Genomic DNA, 11,896 nt, shown 5'->3' with positions numbered 1-11,896 from the left:
TCAATACAATAATAATATAAATACACATATTTAATACAATATGATACCTAAAAATACAAAGAAAATACAAATATTATACACAATCTATAAATACATAAGACACAAAATGGTTTGTAGAGGAATGAATCCAATATTTTTAGGGTTTCCTATATTCTATTTTTTAGTTTATCAATTTTTCTTCTATTTAAATAGTTTAAATTTAAAATTTTGTATTTCAAAATTCAATTAATTCTTCAACACGTGTTTTCTATATCTTACATCATTCGTCGTGTCATTAAATTTACACACATGACATTGATGCATGTTATCTCTATTTGACATTAAAGACCCAAATTTAAGTAGAAAATCTTTAGGGGAGTTGGAAAATTTAAGAAAGTAGAGATAAAATTTAAGGAGTCAAGCTCCTCTCCAATTCTCATCATCTCCATTTTTACCATTACCATAGTTTGTGAAACATAAATACAATGTGTGACATTAATTAGATTTAATGATTTATTATGCACTTTAAATATTTGAAAACAATAATAATGGAGAGAGGAAATAGAGAAAGAAAATAGAGAGGATTCTATATCCAAATTTGAGATTTATGAGAACTATTTATTTAACCCAAAAAAACATGTGAGCATTTATAAATATTTTAAAAGAACAAGACAAATTTAACATATAGAAGTGAATTAAATGTGGGTTTCAAGACATGACCCATAGAACCTCAAAGATAAGGTCAAGTGGGCCTATGTGGTTGTTGAAATGGGCCTTAAGCCTTAATGGGCCTACAGTACAACATCTGAGGTAGTGACGTGTACATTATTATCAGAGTGAAAACGCAACCAAAAAGAAACGTTTCTGTCAATGAGTGTAGCACCTGTTCTTCTTGCCTTGTTCTTATTCCTATTCAGTGCAATTTGCAAAGAACAAAAGTAGAAAACAACAGCTAAATACACTGCACAAGAAGGTTTCTTGCACTTCAGTAGAACTTTCAGCTTTGGTGTGTTTCTTCTTTCATTTTCTGTAATTATTTTATTTTTTTTATCACTCTTTTAATTTCGTTTTTATTTTTTATTTTTGGTTTTCACTGTTTTTGTTTTTGTTTTGTTAACTGCATGAGTTTGAAGTTTGTGAGTTTGTTAGGTGATGTAGAGAATGCTTGAACTGTGAATGGAAACTGATGATTCTTTTGTTGAAATGGACCCATTGTTTTGTTAGGTTTATCTGCAACTGCAAGGAAGATACTTTTTTTATTCTTTTGTTTAAAGTAAAAATAAATTTTGGGGTTTGTGTCTGAGATGTTTCTTGCTTCAATTTATGAGTAAAGTTTGTTTCTTTTTGTGTTTTATGCTTGTTTTTCTGTTTCAAATGGAGCATTTTTTTACTTGTGGTTCGAGCTGACTTGGTGCTGGTTAGGTTAGTATAGTTCGTATTGCGTAGGATTTAGGGTTAATATGGTCATGAAATTGCAACTTAGAAGTTTATTCGGTTAGGAATTGCGGCCTCTATAAGGAATTGTATGTTAAAGAATCTAATGTGTTCCGTAATGCTTCGATTGTGATAGCAAAGGGAAAAAGATCTGAGAAAATCAGTGATTTATAGAGTTTGTAGATGTTGTACCTTATTCAGAGACTTTGGAATTGGAGATTACTAGATTGACATGTATTTTAGTTTCTTGAATGTAACTTTTAGTTTTGGTAGCAATGATGTTCGATTGAATGCCTAGCTAGTCATTCTGTTTTTGCATATGTATATGTTGGAGAGAAAATCTGCTGTTACTGAAACTGTTTTAAGATTTCAATACCATCATGTAAAGTTCAAGTGGAGATTTAGATATCAATATTTCGAATGCGTGTTGTGAAATTTGTTTACTCTTCTTACACGTGTTCTTTGATGATGCCAATTACAATCTTCATGAACTTTTGAGCTAACTTACAAGTTAATCAGGAAAACAATACAAGAAAAGACTTCAACTTGGATTTTTAGACTAAATATGTATGTTATCAGAATTCTTAAATCTTATGAACCATTTTTCTTCTATCACTCTTAATGTCTACTTTTCTGTTGTTTTTACATTCACAGGCCCAGGGTAATTGACGCTGATGCACTTTGTGACTTCTTTATGTTTGGCTCAGCATTCCCCTTTTAATCTTTCAATATTATTTGAAGTGTTGCGTCAAATAGTGAAGGAGTTTTTTTTCTAGATAAGTATAAATGTTTGGCAACAAGGTACTTCTAACCTACAAAAGAAAACGGAAATCTCAAAGTGGCAGTTTCGTCCATGGAAATCGTTGCCAAAATTCAGTTTGTGAAGATTCCCTTGATTGTTCTTTAACTAAACGAGTTAAACACAACAAGCTAACTGATGAGAAGATATCCGAAAAACATGAAGAAAAGGCAATGGTGAGATTCTAATGCGACTTATGTGGACCACATAATTTTTTTTTACAAAATACTGTATGTAGGTTCATTGATCTTCATTATAAGTGACAAGGATATTACTCCATTGACTTTCGAAGCTCCGACTATTATAATGACAGTTTTTTTTTTCTATTTTCTAGATTGGAATAATTGCTTGTTATATATAAATCTCTTGTGAATATAATATGATGAAGCGCTTACTCATATGTCTGTTCGTGTATTTAATAGGATACTAGTGATGGAAAAAACCCGTGCTTTGGAAGCATCAAACAGCCGGATGAGTCATCATCAATTCCAGTTCAAAAGTCAGGTGGACTGGAAGCAGGGCAGCTTGGAAATCATGATGAAACAGAGAGGGTAATTACTACGAAGGAATCATCTTTAACGAAACATCCATGTGCAGGGCGGCTTGGAAATCATGATGAAACAGAGAGGGTAATTACTACGAAGGAATCATCTTTAACGAAACATCCATGTGAGGATAGCTCAAAGAAGGATGTTGATGAATTACCCCCAATAGTGAAGCCTTCACAAAATGATTGCGACACGCAGAAAAATTCTTCTGGAGATGAAAACTCTTACATTGAATGTGACGATGGTTCTAATAAAAACAATATTCCACCCTCAGTTGAGTTGGATGCTAGGAATGTTATCAATGTAATCAACTCAGAAGCATCAATTACAAGAGAAATCAGTGCTGCATGTGCCGATGAATCTCTTGTTTTGAAAAAGTCTACAGATAGATTTACTGAGTCACCCTCCAAAGATAATTCTGGGAACCTATCTGATTGTAAGGTAACAAAGACCAACTTGACCAGACCATTAAAAACCTATCAATGTTACAAAAGAAAAAAGTGTACGAATGGGACTGATAAGAAAAGCAATTCATTGCTTGAGAAGGAAAACATTCCAGTTCTAGCCAAGTGGAGCATGCTTGCAAATGCTAATCTTTCTTCTAGCGATGGATCATCTTGTGACGAATGTCCTTTAAACAATGTACCTGACCTTAATCAAACTCAGACGCAAGATGATACATCTTCTAGAAGCTGTTCTAGGATTTTTCCCACAGACCTTAATCTATCGACAGAGCTTTCTAAAAGAGGGGAGCTTCATTGGACTCGAGAAAAGGTATGGCTTCCTGGTAATTTTTTTAAACCATATGGTTTGTTACTCAAAATTCTCATTGATCCATATATTATGATGTTTAAGATGGATTCTATGATAAGTTTTGTTTTTTTATATCTCGAAAACATTTATCTTTTTCCTCATTGCTGGTTTAGAGATGTGCCGGCTGGTAAGAAATGCGTCAAGACATGATTTGATTTCTTTCATCTTATGTTGGATTTAAATTTGCAAAATATATTCTCCACTCTGAAATAGGGTTTCAGCTCCTTTATTTACCAATGCTCGATCAAGTGTAAATTTTGGAACACGGAGTTTGGGCGTGTAGAGAACCTCGTGTAAAAAAAAATTGACTTCTTTTGTAACATTATCTATGAATTTGTTTATTTATGTATGGTTGTTTGTTTTTAAATCCTGAATAAATGTAGTGATGCTGAAACCAAATAGATAGGTTTAAAAAGGACATAAGAGTTATACATTCTTGTGTACAAAGTTCTAATTTACTTGTCCATTATCAATTAATTGATCCCAGACCTCATGTGAAACACATAAGTTTTTTGTTTTATGACAGGTGAGAAATGCTGACACTCCATGTACTAGTGGAGTTGTTTCTGAAACCTGGTATATTTTCATCAAACTCAATATATTATGTTTTGTACATATTATAAATCTAATGAAAAATCAAAGTAGTTGGTAAGCGAAAATAGTTGTATCTGAATGTATTCGTTCTAACAGTATGGCACACTTGGGAGAGCAACTGCGTCATGGAGAAGACATGGTGAAAACTGACTCTCACATGGCTGGAACAGAAGTTCCAAGCCAGAGTTCTCAGGTGCACAAGGAAGTCCAACATCTTGATAAGGATTGCCAAGGAGTCTCTATCATTGATGATTCTAGAGATCTCTGTCCTGGTTCCACAACTGCTGACCAAGAACTAGAGGAGTTCCAACCCTCTGTGAAAGGGCACCAACCTCAGAGTAGTGACCTGCCCCCTAACTCTGCAGGTATTATTGGTCATTTAACCTTTGACGTGCAAATTATAAATCCGATGCTTTATTATGAAGTTGTGATTGATGATAAATATATTTCTTAAAATTTACACTCGCTTTTGCATTTCTTTAGAGTTTTTATAGTATTTTCATATGTTACAGAAGAGCACGCTATTGATTTGAACCTTGTTGCTGACAAGCATTCGCTTCACTTGGGGATGAAAACTCTTGTAGCCAAATCTGACTCTACAAGCAGTAGATCTGCCATTGTCGAAAATCAAGTAACTCAGCTGGACTTTTTAAGCTCTAGCAATACAAAGGTACAAAATGATGCTTTTACATCTTTGACTTGAATGATGGTAGTTTCCAAATTTTAGAAAGATCAAATTACAATTTAGGGAGATCCTATTAAACATTTCCATATTAGGGGGAATCAGCACAAGTTGAAAACAACGGTTAATGGTTAACCCAAGACCAACTGTACAATACATTTTTCTTCCTAGTTGAAAATATGTTTACCAAGACTTTCTAAATTGGATTTGTTTCCGATTATTGATATGTTCTGTCTCTCTTTATTAACCAGCTGATTTCAGAAGGAAAGACTATTGAGGACGTCTGTTCAAGTATTACTCAATCTCAATCAGGTGGTTGCATGATGTTGGATGAAAGAACGAATGTTAAACAAACTAAAACTGATCAACTAAAACACATGCCGAACGTTTCTCTTTCTTTGGGTTTGTCTCTACCCACGGAGCTTGAAACTGGGGGTTGTGATTCCTCTAACTGTTTGCCTACATTGCCTCTTTTTAATTTAACCGCCGGAACTAGAGATATTGTCCATGATGGATTATGTCAGTCTTCAACCAACCGGAAGCCATTGCTTCTCAGGCACAAGGCATTGCTTGACAACATCGTAAGCAAAACAAGAGCTTTAAATGTAAGAGGCAACTTTCAAGAAAATCTCAAGCCACACCCTATAATGTGGTCTGAAGAGGAATTAGATTTTCTCTGGATTGGTGTGAGGAGGCATGGTAGGGGAAATTGGGATGCTATGCTTAGGGATCCAAGATTGCGGTTTTCACCATTAAGGAAACCATGGGACCTCGCTGAGAGGTGGGAGGAGGAACAATCAAAACTTCTGAAAGATATTAGTGTTCCACACTTCATGCATCCAAATGCAGAGAGGGCGGCGGCAGAAGCAGCCATGCAAGGAAACTATTACTTCGTAGATCACAAATCAGGTCCTTGGGGACAAAATCCAATAGAGGATACTAATCTATCTCCTGAAGATGTATTTTCTCATAAGGAAAGCAGCCACTTGAAGAGATCTCTTGCCATGCCATTTCTTCTAAGTAACCCCGCTGCACGCGGTCCTGCGCCAATGATTCACTCCAGAAGAACTTCTTACAACAGCAACATGGATAAGTATGAATTGGGATTTTTCAATTCTCCCGGAAGCTTGAGTATTTCCAAGGATAATTCTTATTCGGATGATTACCCATTTAATTGTTCAAATGCAAAGAATAATTTGCCACTCTGGCTTAGAGAAGCTATCAATACTCCTCCAAGGTCCAGAGAGCAAAATCCGTCTGCAGATCATTGCTTTGATGCTGGTGGTAGTAAGGCATGCTTTCTGCCTCAAAGTCAGTCGAGTGCTTTGAAGACAAATGATGTACACATATCAAATGCTTCTCACTCTTCAACCTATTCAAGAAGAAAATATGGGATGCTGAAAATGAACAAGTCTCTTGAACATCATGCCAGAAAACAAGATGACTTGATTGTTATTGATAGTGACTCATCTTCCGAAGAGACTGTATCTGACGATCACCGTGCCAACATGAAGATTTGAATAATGTATTTTCTGTTAGATAATCCTTGTTCAAAACATGTAGTGAGCTGTAGAAAATATTCCATGGTTTTCTAGATTACCAATTTTTAAACGAATGACTTGTTGTGATTTTATGCTAATGAATGTTGATTTTAGGGTTAATAGTCATTTGCCCCCTGCAATAGTAGCGATATTCGGTTTATCCCCTTTTAAAAAAAAATTTTGTTTTACCCCTGTAATATTTGGGTACCCCTAAACCTGTAAAAACCAGGGAGTAAAATCAAAAAAATATATTTTACAGGGGGTAATTTTCCCTCTTAGGGGGCAAAAGACTTACAATTTTAATATTATAGGGGGTAAAACAAATTTTTTTTTAAAAGGGGGTAAACCGAATATCACTACTATTGCAGGGGGACAAATGACTATTAACCCTTGATTTTACATATAACTGAATCAATAGGGATCTTAAATGTTTAGTACTCATTTGATTAAGAAAATGGGGAACGGATTCTCTAACCTTATGGCGGCAACTGCAGGCTGCCTTTCAAGTATCAATATCTCTAAACACTTATTTCTTGCCACGTATTTAATATTTTGTTGTTGTTAAAAACACACAAAACTGCATGAATATGTAATTAAAAACATGTTCTAATGTTCTTTTAGTTTCTTTGTAGTGTTTTCAATTTCATATGACCTTCGTTAATCACCACCATGACCGGCATTGTTGAGCTTCCTTCTCTGAGCGTCTCTCTCACAATTAATCACCTCTCACAATCAATCACCATCCTCTTCACAATCTACCACCTTCATCATCGTTACCGTCGCCTTCACAATCACAGTTGAGCTTCAGCTTCCCTGACTGTCTTCCTCACAATCCATCACCAAAGTCTTCTTTATAGGCCACCGCCTTCGAGTTGAGCATCAGCTTTCCCGATTGTCTTCCTCACAATCCATCACCAAAGTCTTCTTTATGGGCCACCATCTTCGAGTTTAGTCATCTCCACGCTTTCTATCATCGACACCGTTGAGCTTCATCCTCTCCGATTGTCTTCCTGACAGTTCAGTTCCATAATCGGTGTTGTTGCGCTTCATAGTTGTTTGTCACCATCAATGTTAAGTTTTTTTCCTTTAATATATGTATGTTTCTTGTTATTGTTACTATGTTTTTTCTCTCTTTTTCTTTTGATTATGTTACACTCTTAATAGATAAACGTATATTTGCTTGGATTTCACTTATATTTTTATGTTCCTTGTTACTAGGTTTTCTCTCGTTCTCTCCTTTTTTCCTAAATAATTATACTTTTTTAAGTTGTTTGATTCAATTTTTTTTTTGTATGTGTATATGAAGATGTTAATAACTTGACATTGTTTATCTTTTTGTATAATAAACTGCTCAAATTCAAGTTGTATATGTAAATTGAAACTCTTACACAGTAATATACTTTGTTGGTGCATAATTGCACTGCTCTCTTTTAGTATAGAAGATTACTCTCTATATAATTACTTTGGTGTTGCTGCTATGGTTACTGGTTTTTTAATTTTGGTGTTGCAAGGATTACAATTGTTTTGTTCCATTTCCATGTAAAAACAAGTTTAAAAGTGGTTACTTATTTTTAGTGGAAATGTACATAACCATAAAATGAGAGCACAATCAGTGCAGTTATGCCACCAGTGCCTTAAAAACAAGCTCAGTTAGGAGAATAAAATAGGAGCATAACCAATAGGTGTGATGGTTTAATTTAACACTTCAATTCAATGGTAAAGAAACATATAACAATAGTAACAATGCAAAGTATGCAAAAACAGATCTATCAATGCAAAGCATCAGCTTACCAAACATTTACATTACTTCTATTATTATATGGCCTATAATTCACCACCACTACATGCTAAATTATATTGCTTCCAAAATGAAGCCTTCAAATTTGTGTAAATAAAATATTTATTTGTATTATGTTTTATTCAATGTTTGATTGTTACTTCAGAAGATCCCAAATGGTTGTCTATTCAGAGTCTCTGCTTTCACTCCCTAATGGCACTGAGCAAACAGATTTTGCATTATAAGCTCTTGGTATCATCAAACATGAAAAATGATAGGTAGAAAAGTGAAACTGGAAGATAGAATTAAGAGGAGAGTTGGTACAAAAACTCTTGGTAACATATGGTACAGGTAAACATGAAGCAAACATGGATGATTTCCTGATCTGTTTAGTTACTATCACATCATTTTCATTTAGGCTTGTTAAGTATTATACATAGTTAAATATTAAACAATGACGCCTGGTTAATGCATCTGATATTTTGTTTAATCTATGCTATACTTGTAATTAGTTTATTCATAAATAAACAAATAATATTATATTGATTTTGTTTTTGTAAATCAAGTTTCTATACTTGATGTTTTATTGAGGGGAAACAAAATATGAAAATTACAGTATGTTAAGTATATACAGATTGAGGAGGAAAAATTGATATGCATATTGGAATACACTTTCATCAGTAAACTGAAAATGAAGGAGAGAGCATAATATACCAAGAATCTATATCAATATATTGTTTTAAAAGCATGTGGGCTCATGAAATATGTCATTAGTTGAATGTGGTTGAAATGTAATTTCTGTCGATAATTATGTAGTTTGGATCACCTGCTGCAACAATGAACACATCACATAATGGAAAGGTTATAATCTGTTGATAGTAACAGTTTCTTCCTCGGTCATCCAGCTGATGTGAAAAGTGTTTTTTGATGTAGTAATGAAGAGACTCTGCACCATATTTTTATTGAGTGTTCACCGAAATCAGAATTGTGACAGAAATTTTATAACTAGTTGAAAATTCATTCTGTTTTGCTCAATTCTATTTCAATGCATTTTCATCAATTTGCAGGGTTGATTGGTAGTGGAAGAGTGGCTTGTGATTTGGTAAATATGTGTTTTATTAGGATATCAATTCCGGTTCAGGTTAGTTTTGTGCAACATGTGAGATGGTTTGGTGTTGTATTGTTGGCTTTTGAATGTTTTGTTGTGGCTGAGGTGGCTGAGGTTACGGTGGGCAAGCTGATTTGTTGAAGTCAAGAATTTTAGTTGTGGAGGTTGAAGAACAGGGTGCTTTTTCATTCTTATATGATGCGGCTTGTGATGTTAGTACCTTGAGTGTTATTGTTCTGGACAGGGTTTAGTTAATTAATTTGCATTTACAAAGGATATGTAAATTTTCAAATCCTAACATCTCTTTCATAAATACTATTACTTTTTAAAATTTTATACATTTCGACTCCCAATTAAGGAGAGACTTAGTAAAATTGGCATAGTCAAGGATGGTAAGTGTGTGTATTGTGGCCTTAGTGAAAACTGTAATCATTTGTTTTTTCAGTGTACAAAAACCAGAACTGTGTGGCTGCAAGTTTTTGCTTGGATGAAGATTGTTCATGATCCGGTGGAATGGCAAGCTGAGCTACCTTGGATCTGTACCCAAATTCAAGGCAGAAGCAACCGATCTCGTCTCGTCTGTTGAAAATTACAGTAACTGAAAGTGTTTATAGTATATGGCAGCAAAGGAATAGAATTATATTCCAAGAGGGAGATGCTGATAGAATATGCAGCAAGGACATCATAGTCATAGATACTATCAAAATTAGAGGATAGGAAATTGAATGTGTATTGTAATGGTTTGTAAGCTTTTTGCCGGGCCTTGACCTTAGTCGATTTGATAGCGTGGATCCTAGGGATCGACTTTGTATTTTACACTGTTTTGGAATAAATAAATTTATTTCTTTGCTCCAAAAAAAATTTACACACTTTAAAGAAAAAATTAGTTGATTAGATTTTCATAATAAAATAAAATTTAAAATTTTATACATTTTAAAGAAATAATTAGTTGATTTGACTTTAATAGTAAAATAAAATTTTATTTATTAGAATACTTTTAATAATAGTAGTTTATAAAATAATTAGATGAATTAAAATACAACTAGTACTTAGACCCGTGCGAGACACGTGTTAAATATTTTCTAAGTAAATAAAATATTTAAAAAACACTTAAAATTTAAATTTATTATTTATTATAAATTTATTGAACTAATATAAAATTTATAGTAAACAAATATATAGAAAATCATAATAATGATTATATTATATTATAAATATTAATGTATTATATTTTAAACAGAAATTCAAGTTTTGAAACATAAAAAGACGATAATACATTAGTAAGACATAATTTACACGTGTTAAATTAAGTATTGTATTCTCTCATAATATTTGATTGCTATAACTGGAATAAAATCTCATATAATTTTAAAATTTTTTGATTATTATTTTATTTTATTTTATTTATAAAAAAAGAAGACGACCAAATTCAAAGCTATTATGGTTTATTTATTAATTAATAATTAAAATCTATTAACAAAATTAAGTTAATGCATAAAAAATAAATAAAATAAAAATTATCCTAAAAAAAGGGGAAGGAGTGCCCATTCCTTCAAATGTTTTTTAAAATTCTTTTAACTAATTTTATTTAAAATTCTATTTAATAAAAACAAAAAATAATCTAAAAAAGATTTAATTTTTATTTTATTTCAAAATAATGAAAAACAAATTTAAGCCAAAAAAAAAACAAAGAACCGTCCAAGGTAAAAAAGAATTATTTTGACTGATTATTATTTAATTAATGAATATACATAACTAAATAAAAATTAAATTTAAATAAACCAAATAAACAAAAAAAATTAAATATATAAAAAAGAAAAAAGAGAGACTTCAATTTTTAATTAAGATCTTATTTAATTAGCTTTTAAAACATAGATCAAATCAAAAGTCACATTTGTTTTTATTAAATTATAATCATTTTTTTTCTATAAGTATCATACAATATAATAAAACAAGATGAGTATTTTGGCAAGTTTGACACTTGGCAAATTCTCAATCCTTCTATCATATTTACATGTTTCTATAAGAGGAAAGTTTTAATTATAATAATTTTATTTTTTTAAAAAATGAAATAAATATAAATATACAAAATTTGTTTGTTATGGGACACATGAAATCATATTTTATTACATACTATTTATTTCTTTCCGCTATATCACATATTGGAAAAACCAATTACACATTGTGCTTTTATGACCTCGCCTTGAAAACAGTTATCACTAAATCCTACCAATTTGGAATTTTGCTTTGAAACAACCACAACCCTTTCAATTCCTCTACACTCCTTCCACTAATCTATAAAACATGACAGTAATACCATTCTGAATCCACTGCATCTACCACTCTTTCTTTTTTTTTTTTCAATTAATTTTCAAAATTTACTATATGCTCCTTCCTATTCCATATTTTTCGAGTTCCATCAAGGGGAAACCTTCATCCAACTTTTCCTCTTCCGTTCTTCACGTCTTCTGAAAAAACAAGTTTGTGGTTTGTGTCACCGATTTAGTAATCATTCAGGTTCATAGTTTGTATCAAAGATAAGTTTTACACATTCATATCATAATTTTTTGAATAGTTCATCTTCTCCGGTTGTCAGATTTGATGTTTCTTCATCTTTTTAT

At 32.3% G+C, this 11,896-nt stretch overlaps 1 protein-coding gene across 3 annotated transcripts; it reads left to right on the top strand.

The window, feature by feature from the left end:
* Positions 1-826: 826 nt before the first annotated feature.
* On the top strand, positions 827-6,488 carry LOC131609668 (uncharacterized). 3 transcript variants are annotated; one of them, XM_058881444.1, is made up of 8 exons: positions 835-985; positions 1,933-1,980; positions 2,068-2,388; positions 2,635-3,534; positions 4,100-4,149; positions 4,264-4,532; positions 4,680-4,837; positions 5,101-6,488. In XM_058881444.1, the coding sequence occupies exons 3-8, from the start codon at positions 2,200-2,202 to the stop codon at positions 6,367-6,369; spliced, it is 2,835 nt and encodes a 944-aa protein (XP_058737427.1). In that variant the 5' UTR covers positions 835-985; positions 1,933-1,980; positions 2,068-2,199; the 3' UTR covers positions 6,370-6,488. The 3 variants fall into 3 exon arrangements, with proteins under 3 accessions (XP_058737425.1, XP_058737426.1, XP_058737427.1); XM_058881442.1 differs by lacking the exon at positions 1,933-1,980 and having other exon boundaries at positions 827-985; XM_058881443.1 differs by lacking the exon at positions 1,933-1,980 and having other exon boundaries at positions 828-1,008.
* The last annotated feature ends 5,408 nt before the right edge of the window (positions 6,489-11,896 follow it).

Source organism: Vicia villosa, linkage group LG6 (genome assembly GCF_029867415.1).
Source record: "Vicia villosa cultivar HV-30 ecotype Madison, WI linkage group LG6, Vvil1.0, whole genome shotgun sequence".
NCBI lineage: Eukaryota > Viridiplantae > Streptophyta > Magnoliopsida > Fabales > Fabaceae > Vicia > Vicia villosa.
Note: the sequence above shows the minus strand (reverse complement) of the source record. Positions and strands in the feature narration are given on the sequence as shown.